Here is a 14,942-nt window from a genome sequence, read left to right as displayed (position 1 = left end):
TTTTTGAGAAAATAAAAATATTCATGAAATTATCATTTTATATTAAGATGTTTTTGTGTATGTTCATTTTTTTTCTTTCTTATATTTTATTTAGTTCGTATTCATGTATGAACCAAACCCGGGCAATTGCAATGAGGGCTTGTTTTGTTGGTTATTACTGTAGATTATCTTGTTCCTTCGAGATAACATAGAGATAGCCTTGCTGTGCGGCGGAGGATCAGTATTAAATGTTGCAGGTCTCTAGATGCTATCTTTAATACTACACTGATTGTGTTGCAGATAACACTGTATATTATTACAGAGTGAAAAAAACAGAACAGCTGAGGCCACATTGGTGCTTTTAGCTCCTGGGGAAAACGCAAATTATCCAGAGACAATCCACATCACTGTGTCTGCTTTTTTTTTTTTTGGGTGAATAGTTTGGGAAAAAAAAAGTTATACCATTTTCCATCTTTAGCTGAAAATTAACAGACAAACACAGCCCACACAAAATACTAAATATAAAAGCTACTCTGTATTGAGTTAATAAATAACCACTATTTTGTAAATTTTAGATTGTGTGTCTTTTTGTGAAATGGTGAAAATCGAACATATGCAAAAATGGAAATATCCAAAATTCTCTAAAAATCTAAAGGTTTTCATTGTTCTTTTACAGCTTTCAGAGTTTAAGACCCTCCAAACCATATATTTTCTGTAAGCACATGACCTGTAGAATAAAAAAGAAGGTGCTGCTGATTTTAATGCCCTGCGATATTTGTGCAAATGTTTATCAAAACTATATATTCGCTAAAAATTCTCTAAAATCATTTTTAGTAGATATAAACAGAGCAAATCTTACAAAATTCCTACTAAATAAAAAAAAGCTTAACCTGTATTGAGCTAATAAATAACAAATATTTGTAATTTTTAAATTTGACCTTTTTTGCAAAATGGTGAAAACTGAACATACACAACTATAAATAACCAAATTTCTCTAAAAATCTGGAGGTTTCATTTTTTGCTTTGAGTTTTAAAAGACCCCCCTCCCCCCAAACTATACATTTTCTGAAAGCAAAGGGACAGTAGAATAAATGGAAGGTACTACTGATTTTTAAGGCCCTACGATATTTGCGCAAAGGTTTACCAAAACAATATTTTCGCAAAAAATTCTCTAAAATCATTATTAGTAGGTACAAACAACGCATATTTTTTTTAAAAAAATCCTGCCAAGTTCCTTCTAAATATAAAATCTAAACCTGTCTTGAATTAATAAAAAATAACAAATATTTGTAAATTTTAAATTGCAACTTTTTGAGCTATAGTGAAAATTGAGGTACGCAAAAAATTTCTCTAAAAATCTGGAGGTTTTCCTTTTTCCCTTACAGCTTTCAGAGTTTGTAAAAGACCCCCCAAACCATATATTTTCTGAAAGCACATGGCCAGTGGAATGAAAAGAAGGTTCTACTGATTTTTAAGGCACTGTGATATTTGTGCAAATGTTTATCAAACCAATATTTTCGCTAAAATACATGAAAATCATTATTTGGATGGATTCATACATGGCAAAATGTACTATTAAATATAAAGGCTAAAACTATATTGAGTTAATAAATAACAAATATTTGTACATTTTAAATTGCACCTTTTTGTGAAATGGTGAAAACTGAAAGTACACAAAATTGATCCACTAATCGGAGTTATAATTTTGTGCAGCTTTTTGTCTAAACGTAACCGGAAGTGAGAGAAGAGAGATGAAACTCCCCCCTTTTAGACAGACACTTGCAACCAGAACAAGGAGATTGCACTTAGACTCCAGATAAAGATTTGTCTATATAGCCCAACCACAACTATTTACTTATTAAGAAATGGAGTGGGAAGAATAGAACTTCCATAAAGAATTCATTACCGGCTGACTCCTCTGGCCAAACTTTCTTTTATCCATGTGATACCAGGAGTAAGGGAATCGGGAAGGCACAGACAGCAATAAATACCCAAGAAGAGTTTTTTTTTTTTTAAAAGTTCTCTACTTTAAAAAAAAAAAAAATTATTGCGGTTTGCGTGTCCCTGTGGGGTGATTTCCAATTTTTTCTCTGACCCCATTACTAGTACAGAAAAAGAAGAAATCTCTCCAACACCATAGTTGACTACATTGCAAAACAAAATTCCAGCTGTGCGTCCAGCCGTAGGTGTAGGTGAACAATGTAGAGGGGGTGGAGCATTTAGTTAAAGTGGACTTAATTCTATAGAAGGCATGCTGTTAACCTATTGTGCAATTTTTTTTTAATTTTAAAATGCTATATATATATATATATATATATATATATATATATATATATATATATATATATATATATATATATATATATATATATATATATATATATATATATAGTAAGATTTACCATAAGAAGGAAAAAACATAGCCAAGATTGTTCATTAGTAAAATTATTTATGTATTTGTTTAGCTACAACTTTTGGTCTGTATGGTGTAATTTAACCCTTTCATGTCTAAGAGTTAAATAAATGTTAATGCCCAAGCACCGCTTTGACATTTGTTGGTAAAACTCTACATATTACAACAACATTGTGTATCCAGGTGGATTATACCTTGTGTTTTTTTATTTTTTATTTTTTCAGGACAAATTGGGCTTTTATTTGGTGGTAAATGGTAATGGATATCTCCTAGTTTTTGTTTTTTGTTTTTATCAAAGGGTAACTGGTCTAAAACCTGAAGTGTCGGGTCACACTTGTGCGATGTGGGAAGGCTGCGAATTCGCAGCCTGTTCCCGCATCGCAAACGCACATCTGGCAGTTCACACTGCCATATGCAATACGCAGGGGGTGTCAATGAAATGTTAACGACACCCCCAGTTTGATCGCATATCGCAGTGCGATCTGACAGTTCGCACAGGATCGGATCGCAAAAGTGTGAACCACTGTGCGATCCGATCCTGATGCGGCTGGAAAAAAGGGTCATGTGCGTGTTTGGTGCGAATTCAGCCATACAAAGTGTATGGCTGAATTCGCATCCGCACCTCCGATCGCATGTAATGAAGGAGCAGTGCGCTCCGAATTACATGCGATCGGCGCACTCGCTATAGTGTGAACCGGCACTATATTTCTTGTTCCTTCTATAAACTACCACCAAAGAACCCAAAATAAAATCTCCTGCTCCCGAGGATCCCAGCGATACCACATATGTGTGTGTTATTTGTTGTTTGTACCCGTAGTACAGCCTAGAATGCAATTTTGCTTTTTTTTTTTTTTTTTTTTTTTTATCCTACCTAAAACACATTGCTACTAATTGAAAAAATAAAAAATCCTGCCCAGAATATACTGACCTTGACCCAAACACTAATCCTGGCACCGACCTAGATCAAACCTTGATAAAGGTATTTTTTCTGTGGTGGGGTTTTTTTTTAAACAGTTTTTCCCTCGCTCTCTGCAAGGAGAGAGATGCAATGTATCTTTCCTCTCCATTCATAGAGAAACAGAGCCAGACTTCAGTGACTGATCATTGTGATAGCCAATCGGAGGCTATCACAGAGATCAGGTGACCTGGAACTGGGAGTTTCAAGTCCTAATTGTTTAGTATGGGTCCTGGAGCTCTCGCTGAAACCCTGGTCTCTGTGCTGTGCGGCGTGTTCCCAGCAAAAAGACAGATACACATATGCAGCCCCATGGGAAAAGCCCAGTCCAGTGGGGCCACATATATGCGTACTGTTGGTGTCGAGGGGTTAAAGTGTGGCAAAAACCACAAATTATACTGCAAACAAATGGGTCTTTGTCCATTGACCATTCTCCTGAGTACTATGACGCCCGTTGTGGCTGCTGATAGGTTGAATGTTTTTGTAGGTGGCAAAAATCTTTAAAATTCTAGTTAAGACACACAGCTTAATATAGCGTACAACATGGCGTAAACGATGCAGGAGACCAGACTATAATGTCAACATAGCGTGTATGTAATGTAGGGCTCAGGAGCATACTCTACAACATAGCATATGCAATGCAGGATTGTAACGTACAACATGATGAATGCAGTGCAGGGGTTAAGTATATATCGTACAAGTTAGCATATAAAGTCCAGGGGACACAAGTATAATGTCAACGTAGCATATATACAGTGCAGGAGACAGGCTTATATTGTGCAACGTGTGGATTACAGTGCATGGGTCAGTAGAATAACCTACAACGTGGTCATTAATATTGTGCCGTTTGCTGTTCTCCACTTCTTAGCTTTCATTGCTCGTCCCTGCCCTGCTCCAGGGCACAGCATTGTCCCTAAAGGAGAGTCTGCCTCAGACGCACGCACACATTTTTCCCTCTCTAAAACTTTAAAAGAGTTGGGTGCAGTATCAAGGAGAAAATTGCCTCTCTTCAGTTTTTCTGCTGTTCTCTTTTCTGCTTCATTTGTCTTTGCAAAATAAAATAAAAATGTCAGATAAAGAACACGTTCACTGAAGTAGGAAGAAAAGTAATTGTTTTCAAATCTATTTTAACAGTGCTCATACATCCCTCCGTGTGAGAGAGAGAACCAGAAGAATTCGGAGAGTGTCCTGCGCTTTGAGAAATATTGGAATAAGGAGGTTGGCTTTGAGCCATTTACCTGCTACTTTAACCTGCATAGAAGGTACAGTATGGCTTTATGTACATCTCTACAGACATAATAACTCTAAGGCGGAGTTCACACTGGCATTAAAAGCAAATGATACAATGGAGTGCTGTTCACATTATAAAAACATGAAGCGTTAGCGTTGCTTTGCTTCAAAATTGAAGCCTCATGTCGAGTCAGGAGGTGTTTGAAGCCTTTCAATGCCTCCCATTCAAGTCAATAGTATTGCACCACAACCACACTGGCATACGGTCGTGGCACATTTGCAGTGCGGTTGCGGCTGGTTCATACAATGAGAATTTTAGCTGGTTGTTAGAGAGCAGAACGGGAAGCCTTAACAACCGATGAGTCAAAAAACGGCAGTTGAAAAATCCAAAAATAAATTGGCGTGAGGGTCTCTCTGCTTCCCCCCCAGTTTCTACCAGGCCCTTTCTGACATAGATCTTGAAGAGGAAAACCACAAGTAAAAAATAAAAACCGGCGTGGGGTCACCCCCCAAGACCATACCAGATTCTTCGGTCTGATGTAGATTTTGAGGGCAAAACTCTACACCAAAACAAAAAAAAACAGGGTGGATCCCTCCCCCCCCCCAAAAAAAAATATCCATACCAGACCCTTATCGGGCTTATCGTTGTCTGGAAGCCCCCAGATCCCGCGCCCCTCCCATGTTATCTTCTCCTCCTTCTGATCAAAGGGCCTGGTATGGACTGGGAGGGGGGGGGGGGGGGGAATCCATGCCTATTTATTTATATTTTTTTCAGCTGTCACCGGAGAAGCCTGCTGACAGCTGATGACTCATTGGTTATTAAGGACACGGCAACCGGCTTCCTGACACTCACCTTAGCAACCAGCTATTGTACACGTTTGTGGTGCGGTTTTAACAAGCCAAAAGCCATTGTCCACTGCGCCGCAAATGTACATAGGGCGTTTGGGGGGAGCGTTTTTTAATGCTTATTAAAAGCTTATCAACTACATCTATTAACGTGCATGAACGCTATAGGAGCGCTTGATAAACGTCAGTATTTTGAGCTAGTGTGAACGAGCCCTAAAACCTACACCACAGTAGGTGCACAAGAGGTTGCTACAGTGCTGTTGTATTACTATGCAATTTCTATGGTTCTCTGATTTATTAACCTTGGTACATTAGTTCCATGATATATAAGTCCATTTGTTCTAAGATGCAACAATTCTTTATGTGAAACAAGTTCAGCTCTTCATCAATACGGAAAGTTCACACAATCTTATTTAAGTAATAGAAAGCAACTTGGAAAGCTGTTACTACGTGCAAATGGGACTAGAGTGCAACCACAATGTAGAATCGTCAAGTGTTTTATTGAAAATGTGCACAGATGCAGATAAAATGTTGTCAAAACAAAAGGATACACCACAACAGAGTGACCCATTAATATATACTCCACTTTTGTTACTGGTATTTTTCCTAATACCTAGACTCCTGATGTGTGTCATAGATCATACTGCCATTACTTTGCTGAAAATGTTTCCATTTTTCACTTCAGTCCCATGATGCATTATTTTAATAACTGTGAAGTGTCCACACACTTTGATGTCAGTCAAGAAGAGACAAGCAAAGGCAGAGTGTTTTTATTATATTTTCAGTCTTTATCATGTTTAGTACTAAAAATGCAAATTAAGCTCTTCATGCCACCTGAACGCATACATGTGGCCTCTCGGCGCATGGGCCTTCAGGTCAAGTGGCCACATATTAGCGACCTTGTGTAAACCACTTACTGTTCTGAGAGCGCGCATTTCCTGCATGCTCCCAGCGCGGTAGCTGGCAGTTACTGGAAAGCTACCGATCAGGAGCTTTCCGATCATTTGACAGCCAATCACAGCAGTCACATGACCCCAATACCTGCTTCCACCTCCCGGCTTTTAGAACCCTTAAAGGGACGGTTTTTTTCTTTGGGTGAATAGGTAGGGCTACTCTGTACCCCATACTCATTCACGTAGAGCAGTGGTTCTCAACTCCGGTCCTCAGGACCCACTAACAGGCCAGGTTTGCAAGATAACTAAATTACATCACAGGTGATCTCATTTGCTGCTCAGTGATTGCAGTATTCTAGTCTGTATCTCCCCAAGGTAATACTTAGAATCTGGCCTGTTAGTGGGCCCCGAGGACTGGAGTTGAGAACCACTGATGTAGGGGAATCAACATGGGGACAAGCTGCCCCAAAGCACAACCTCCAATGTTGAGGGCATGTGTCCTGGAATGGTTCCGCCCCCCCCCCCCATTTCCTGGCCTGCCATGCTGCATGCTCTGCTTGGATAAGGGTCTGGTATGGATTTTGGGGTGCCCCCCTATGCCGTTTTTTTTTTTTTTTTTTTTTTATTTTGGCATGGGGTTTCCCATCAAAATCCATAGACTAGGGGTCTGATATAGATTTGGGGGGAGCTCACTCCATTTTTTTAAATCCATACCAGACCCAGGTCGCACTCATCTCAGAGTTGCATTCTGTTCATTAAAGTTGCATGGAAGTCGGATCAATATCGAGCCAAAGTCACAGGGCCATGTCTGGTTGTAAGTTTCGTGACGTTCGCGTTGGAGTAGTATGAACCTGGCCTTAGGCCTTGTTCATATGGGTGAACTTAAAAGTATGCCCCTGCGAGGGCTGTGTTTTGCCTGCACGTTATACGCAGGTGTTCTCATTCATGTCAGTTGAGATGTAGCATATGAGTGGACAAAGCTGCTTTTCTCAATTTTTAAATCTGTGCTAATTGATTCGGGTGTGTCCAGGTGCTTCCCCCCAAACTCGCACTTTGTGTTCTGTGACATGTATCAGCAGGTACTCGCACCCACATGGATGTTAGGTTGGGAGCAGCGGCTGTGTCCGTGCAGCCACTATGTGCCCCATGACACAAATGAAACTGCATTCATGTGAATGTACGGGACACCTATGCATCCAATACAGGCAAACCTAGACCTTGCATGGGCTTACTATTAAGTACACGCTTGTGAGCAAGACCTTAGAAATCTTGTTTATGAGCTTTAAAGTAATTGTAAAGTCGTGTTTTTTTTTTTTGTTTTTTTTTTTTTAAATAACCTGTCATACTTACCTGCTCTGTGTAGTTGGTTTTTCACAGAGCAGTCTGGATCCTCCTCTTCTCAGGTCCCTCTTCAGTGCTCCCGGCCCCTCCCTCCTGTTGGGAGCCCCCACAGCAAGCAGATTGCTGTGGGGGCACCCAAGCCAAGTCAAAGCTCCCTGTGTCCATTCAGACAGGGAGCTGCGACCCAGCCCCGTCCCCTCTCTTTCCTGATTGGCCGACTGACTTTGACTGCAGTGGGAGCCAATCGCGCTGCTGTCTCAGCCAATGAGGAAGGGGAGTCCAGGGCAGCCAAGATGCTCCTGGAACATCGCTGGATAGAGATGGGCTCAGGTAAGTATGAGGGGGGCTGCTGCATACAGGTTTTTTTTTTTTTTTTAATCCTAATGCATATAATGCATTAAGATAAAAAAACACCTTTTTGCTTTTACAATCCCTTTTTAGGTAAATTTTCCTCCCTTAAATGTACTTTAATCCGCACCCAGGGCAATCACTAAATAGCTCCCAGCTTGCTGACTGGATGACAGTTAGCAACAGCACATGAAGTCATCTCTGTGCTCACTATGCCTTCTTCTCCTGTTAGCAAATATCTAGTAAACTGACAGCACTGTGCAATGCATATTGGCTCACAGGGGATTACAGAAAAACCAATACTATGGAAGAGACGGATTCTTTTACTACTTGGGTTTAAAAAGATTTTTAATGAAACTGGACAAAAAAAGGATAAAAGAATATCTGCCTAGAGTTCAGTTTTAATGCTGTTTTTTTCAGGGAAATTGACTTAAAGTATACATTTGTTCATATATTTAATATTATAAAGAATGTAAAAGAGATTGAAAGCAATATCTAATAAACAAGGTGTTAAAGGCGTGTGTTTTTTTTTTTTTTTTCTTTACCTCTGGGAACATCATGATTTTCTCTAGACTAGAGTATGAAAATAAAATGCAACTAAATCTGTCTCTCTCTTAAATACATACCTGTGCACAGTACATAAAATCTTAAGGCAGAACAAGAAAAAAAAAATGACATGTACTACAAGGATGAAATAACCCCCTTCAGACATCAGGAGCTGTTTTTATTCACGGCTGTTGCCACCCACTCTTTGGAGTTCATGAAAGGGTGTTCAGTGAATGATTTTGACGGATTGTCTCAGGAGAGAGGCAGACTGCTGTAAAGTTTTCCAGGTTCAGCACATACTGTGATTTTGTTGCCGTTCTACTTCTTTGACCCAAGTTGGTTTAGTGAAGCACAATAGATAAAAGACATTGACTGCTTCCACATGCAGTCCTAAGTGATTGATTATCAAGTAAAACTGCAACGATCAAGTCCCTTGTCTAGCTGTCCGTACTGCAGAACCATAAATTTCCAGAACCTCTCTACCTCTGATGTGGAAAATACATCTTTGTTCTATTGGCGCAACGATACTTGTTGCTTTTGCCTGCTTTGTAAGAAGCAAATGCAATGCGGTGATCTGGAAAATATGGTCACTCACGTATTTTAATTTTCCTTTCTGTGTGGTTGTACAGGTTAAAGTGGATGTAAACCAAAATCTTTCTGAGTATGTTTGTTTGGCATTTTGCCTCCCTGTTTACAGGTTTCTAACCAAATCGTTTTTTGTGTGTCTATTGCAAAGTGTCTTTCCTGCAGATCCTACCAGTAACAGTACCTGTGACAAACGGACAAGTGCTAAGCCACTGTCTTGAAATTAGCTGCAGTGTTGTCAATCTGCGGTATGTGCTCCTTTAGTTGGCCGTTCGGTCATTGGGTCATACAAACCGCTCAACGGGCAACTGAAAAAGCTTGTGGGTCTGACTGACAACAATGCTGCTAATTTTCGAGGCAGTGGCTTGGTGTTGTCAGCTGCAATAGGAAGTGCTCTTTGAAAAAACGTTGAAAAGTTGCTGTACATTTGCATATATTTGTAGGCCTTGTGACCTTAGTGATTTAGCAGCGCAGGAAAGCCCATACAAGCAGTAACCAGCAAGAACAGTTGGTAGAAGTACTCCTTATATCTTGCAGAGGATTTACAACCTACTGGAAGAGCAAGCAAAAGCGAATGCTTGTTTTACTGACTGTGCCCTGCTTTTTGACATCTTAATGTGTAGTCACACTGGCATTTTTAACCATACCCAGGCATGGTTCACACCTTGGTCTAGTTCCTTTGTGTAGTATACCTGGGAACAATTGGGTGTACTGTGCCCAGGACCGCTTGAATAAGGGTGACCTGGGGCACAGTTTACTTGTGGTTCAGCTTTAATGTGAGCGCAAACCCCGCCTGTGCACATAACTCTCCATAGATCACGGAGCCCGGAAACACAGATAACTGTTCTGATTAGCAGATGTAATAACATAAGTGTGCACAGTATTAGTACAGACTAGCGGAGGAGTGGAAGGGATGGTTCAGTTCAACCGCACCCAGTGTAACCACACCCCAAGATGAAGTTGCAGCAGGCCTAGTGTCACACAATACACTAAATAGGGATGAGTGAAGTATTTGCTGCAAGCCCTTATGTTCATCAAATTTTGGACTGGTGTATGAAGAGGAACAGGCTCACAAAATACAATGCGGCTTAAATGTCCTGCTGCTGTTGGAACCCTCTAAACTATAAATGATTACAGATGTGACCTTTCCGTTTCCTCTTTTCTAAATCTTATTGAAGAAGAAAACGAGAGATAAAATTAAATTTTTCTTTTCATTTAATTACCACGGGGACAGGCACCACTGAATGTGATTTTATGTGAAGTATATTCATACAGATCATCTTGCATATAATGGCGAGTTGTCTCTTATTAAGACAGATGTTTGGCGGTCAGTATACTTGGAATTTAAAGTTGATGTAACTGGGTGACAGGAGCAGCTATACAGTGCCTTGCGAAAGTATTCGGCCCCCTTGAACTTTTCGACCTTTTGCCACATTTCAGGCTTCAAACATAAAGATATAAAACTGTAATTTATTGTGAAGAATCAACAAGTGGGACACAATCATGAAGTGGAACGAAATGTATTGGATATTTCAAAATTTGTTAACCAATAAAAAACTGAAAAATTGGGCTTGCAACATTATTCAGCCCCTTTTACTTTCAGTGCAGCAAACTCTCTCCAGAAGTTCAGTGAGGATCTCTGAATGATCCAATGTTGACCTAAATGACTAATGATGATAAATAGAATCCACCTGTGTGTAATCAAGTCTCCGTATAAATAAACCAGCACTGTGATAGTCTGAGGCCCGTTTAAAGCGCAAAGAGCATCATGAAGAACAAGGAACACACCAGGCAGGTCCGAGATGCTGTTGTGGAGAAGTTTAAAGCCGGGTTTGGATACAAAAAGATTAGCAATAGCACAATCTTGGAGGTCTCCGGTCCTGCCATTCGAGCAGCTCCGACATAAACTTACCTGGATTATGCTCAATGAACGTATGTCGGCTTTGCTGAATGATAAAATGAAACAGTTTGATAAAGTGTGATAAATTATGCTCAATGAACGTATGTCGGCTTTGCTGAATGATAAAATGAAACAGTTTGATAAAGTGTGGGAGCCGTGGCTCCGCTATCTTACAGATAGTGATTAGCAGGAGCTGCGCCGTGGAGGTATCGGATGTGGGGCGCGGGGCGGGGTTCTCCTCTTCTCTCCTCCTCTTCTTTCTTCTTCCCTTTCTTCTTTCCTGCTATTCTTTACTTCTATCTCTTTGACTTTTTTGATGTGTCACGAAAGCCCACTTGAGCATTCCCAATTACGATACCTTAGTGTGCTTCCATTAGCTGCCCTGGAGCCGGGACATGGCAATGGGCTGAATAGGTGGCTGATAATGTGGGGGTATTGTTTTCCACAATTCTAGCCCCTATTGCTCGTGATAATTTGTTGCTTGTATCCACTAATACTTGCTTTTGATTGATGTTATCTCGCTTCATGTTGGACAGTTTAAAGGCTTTTCACTTTTCCCAGGCGACAGCACATAGGGGCAGTTTAAGCCGTTTGTTCATTTTTCTTTTTTTTCTCTGCTTTTTATTTTGTGATTGCGATGGGATAATTGGGACTGATATGCCTATGTTAACGATGACAACCTTTGTACTTTTGATGTTCTTTTCCATAAAATATTCAATAAAAATCATTGAAAACAAAAAGATTTCCCAAGCTTTAAACATCCCAAGGAGCACTGTGCAAGCGATTAATATTGAAATGGAAGGAGTATCAGACCACAGACCACTGCAAATCTACGAAGACCTGGCGGCCCCTCTAAACTTTCAGCTCATACAAGGAGAAGACTGATCAGAGATGCAGCCAAGAGGCCCTTGATCACTCTGGATGAACTGAAGAGATCTACAGCTGAGGTGGGAGACTCTGTCCATAGGACACAGGACAATCAGTCGTATACTGCACAAATCTGGCCTTTATGGAAGAGTGGCAAGAAGAAAGCCATTTCTTAAAGATATCCATAAAAAGTGTTGTTTAAAGTTTGCCACAAGCCACATGGGAGACGCACCAAACATGTGGAAGAAGGTGCTCTGGTCAGATGAAACCAAAATCGAACTTTTTGGCAACAATGCAAAACGTTATGTTTGGCGTAAAAGCAACACAGCTCATCACCCTGAACACACCATCCCCACTGTCAAACATGGTGGTGGCAGCATCATGGTTTGGGCCTGCTTTTCTTCAGCAGGGACAGGGAAGATGGTTAAAATTGACGGGAAGATGGATGGAGCCAAATACAGGACCATTCTGGAAGAAAACCTGATGGAGTCTGCAAAAGATCCAAAACTTAAAGCAAAATCTACAATGGAATGGTTCACAAATAAACATATCCAGGTTTTAGAATGGCCAAGTCAAAGTCCAGACCTGAATCCAATCGAGAATCTGTGGAAAGAACTGAAAACTGCTGTTCACAAATGCTCTCCATCCAACCTCACTGAGCTCGAGCTGTTTTGCAAGGAGGAATGGGCAAAAATTTCAGTCTCTCGATGTGCAAAACTGACATACCCCAAGCGACTTACAGCTGTAATCGCAGCAAAAGGTGGCGCTACAAAGTATTAACTTAAGGGGGCTGAATAATTTTGCACGCCCAATTTTTCAGTTTTTTTATTTGTTAAAGATTGAAATATCCAATAAATTTCGTTCCACTTCATGATTGTGTCCCACTTGTTGTTTCTTCACAAACAATTACAGTTTTATATCTTTATGTTTGAAGCCTGAAATGTGGAAAAAGGTTGAAAAGTTCAAGGGGGCCAAATACTTTCGCAAGGCACTGTAGGAGAATTCTTCAAATATATTATAAATAAATGACTATGTAAGGGGTTGTAAACCCTTCCATACAGTAGGAAAAATAATTATTGATCTCCTGCCGATTTTGGAAGTTTGCCCATTTACAAAGAAATGAAGGGTCTATCATTTTTATCATAGGTGTATTATTATTAAATGATAAAACCTCAACCACAAATCTACAAAAAACACATGATTTCAAATGTTGTTGTAAATTTGAGTTGTCAAGCGACAGCCAAGAAACCTTCAGGATTTAGAGAAGATGTGTAAAGTAGAGTGGACAAAAATCCCTCCTGAGATATGTACAAACCTGGTAACCAACTACAAGAAACGTCTTACCTCTGTGTTTGCCAACAAGGGTTTCTCCACCAAGTACTAAGTCATGTTTTGCTTGGGGATCAAATGCCTATTTTACTCACTGAACTGCAACTCAATATATAACACTTTGTATTGTGTTTTTTCTAGATTTTTGGTTGACATTCTGTGTCTATAATTTGAAATACACCTATGATAACAAAAATAGACCCTTCATTTCTTGTAAGTGGGCAAGCTTACAAAATCTCCAGGGATCAAATAATTATTTTCCCCACTGTATACCCAGTGAAGTGACTGGCCTCAGATGATACACAGAGAGGAAACAAATCCTACGTAAGTTAGACCTGTTTATTGGCAGACTTATCTTCTCTACATCTGTTTAACCACTTCAGCCCCGAAAGGTTTTACCCCTCTTAATGACCAGGCCATTTTTTCTATTTGGCCTTGCGTTGTTTACCTAACAATTGCGTGGTCGTGCGACGCTGTTCCCAAATACAATTGATGTCCTATTTTTCCCACAAATAGAGCTTTCTTTTGTTGGCGTTTGATCACCTCTGCAGTTTTTAGATTTTGCGCTATAAACAAAAAAAAAAAGCAACAATTTTGAAAAATAAAAACTATTTTTTACTTTCTGCTATAAAAGCTTCGCGATAAATTTTAAAAAATCATTTTTTTATCAGTTTAGACCAATCTGTATTCCGCTACATAATTTTTGGTAAAAAAAAAAAAAAAATCCCAAAAGCGTATATTAATTGGTTTGCGCAAAAGTTATAGTGTTTAAAAACTATGGGAAATTTTTTTGGACCTTTTTTTTTTTTTTTTTTTTTTTTTTTTTTTTTTTAATTAGTAATGGCGGCAATCAATACTTTTTAGTGGGACTGCGACATTGCGGTGGACAAATCTGACACTAAGTGACACTTTTTGGGGACCAGGGATGCCAATACAGCGATCAGTGCTAAATAATATGCACTGTTACTGTATAAATGACACTGACAGGGAAGGGGTTAATACTGGGGGTGATCAAGGGGTTAAGTGTGCTCCTAAATTGTGCTTTTTAACTGTGGGGGGGGGCTCTGTGACAGGCACACCGGTGTTTCAGCTTAGCTGAAACACACAATCTCATTGTGCCTGTCAGGAGAGCCGCCTGCCTTGTTTACATAGGCAGGCGATTCTCCTGTCAGTTTCACTGAAGATTGCGGGAGGCTGGCGGCGATCGTGCCCGCTCCTCCCACGGTCTGGCTCCCGCTGTGTCCAATCACAGATGTGAAGCGAGGCTCCGACGGTTCATAATCATGTAGATCTAATTTTATACTGCTTCACTAAGCTTCCAGAAAGCAGTGGGTGGAAAGCTGAAGTTACACTCTGCACAGATCAGTGAGGAGAGCTCTGAGAGCTGATTGAAGGGGAGAGATGCACCCCCTTCACACAGAACATAGTACCAGAGCTGAGGCTGTCAATCAGCAGGAGGTCCCCCTCCCCCCATCCTCTTTCTTCCCTTGGTGTTGGGAAACCATGTCAGAAGTTAATCATACACACTATGGAGGGATATGCTTTGTTCATATTTTATATTGGAGGTTCACAACCATTTTAAATATGCTAGGGCTGAAATTAGACTGTGATCCACAGCCCCTGTTCATTCTCATCAGGGTCTTTAGCGTCTTTTTGACCTAGTTGTAGATCCTCCTTGAACAATGATGAAACATTGACTGTTGGATGCTT

At 40.1% G+C, this 14,942-nt stretch overlaps 1 protein-coding gene across 1 annotated transcript in view; it reads left to right on the top strand.

Annotated features, from left to right (window-relative positions):
• Positions 1-14,942, top strand: part of KCNMB4 (potassium calcium-activated channel subfamily M regulatory beta subunit 4) — a 125,019-nt gene that overhangs the window by 66,408 nt on the left and 43,669 nt on the right. The window contains exon 2 of the mRNA XM_082256080.1: positions 4,482-4,609. Coding sequence (XP_082112206.1) covers positions 4,482-4,609 — 128 coding nt within the window. The remainder of the gene's footprint in view (positions 1-4,481; positions 4,610-14,942) is intronic.

The sequence above is a fragment of the Pelophylax lessonae genome (genome assembly GCF_965119305.1).
Source record: "Pelophylax lessonae genome assembly, chromosome: 4".
NCBI classification, from domain to species: domain Eukaryota; kingdom Metazoa; phylum Chordata; class Amphibia; order Anura; family Ranidae; genus Pelophylax; species Pelophylax lessonae.
Note: the sequence above shows the minus strand (reverse complement) of the source record. Positions and strands in the feature narration are given on the sequence as shown.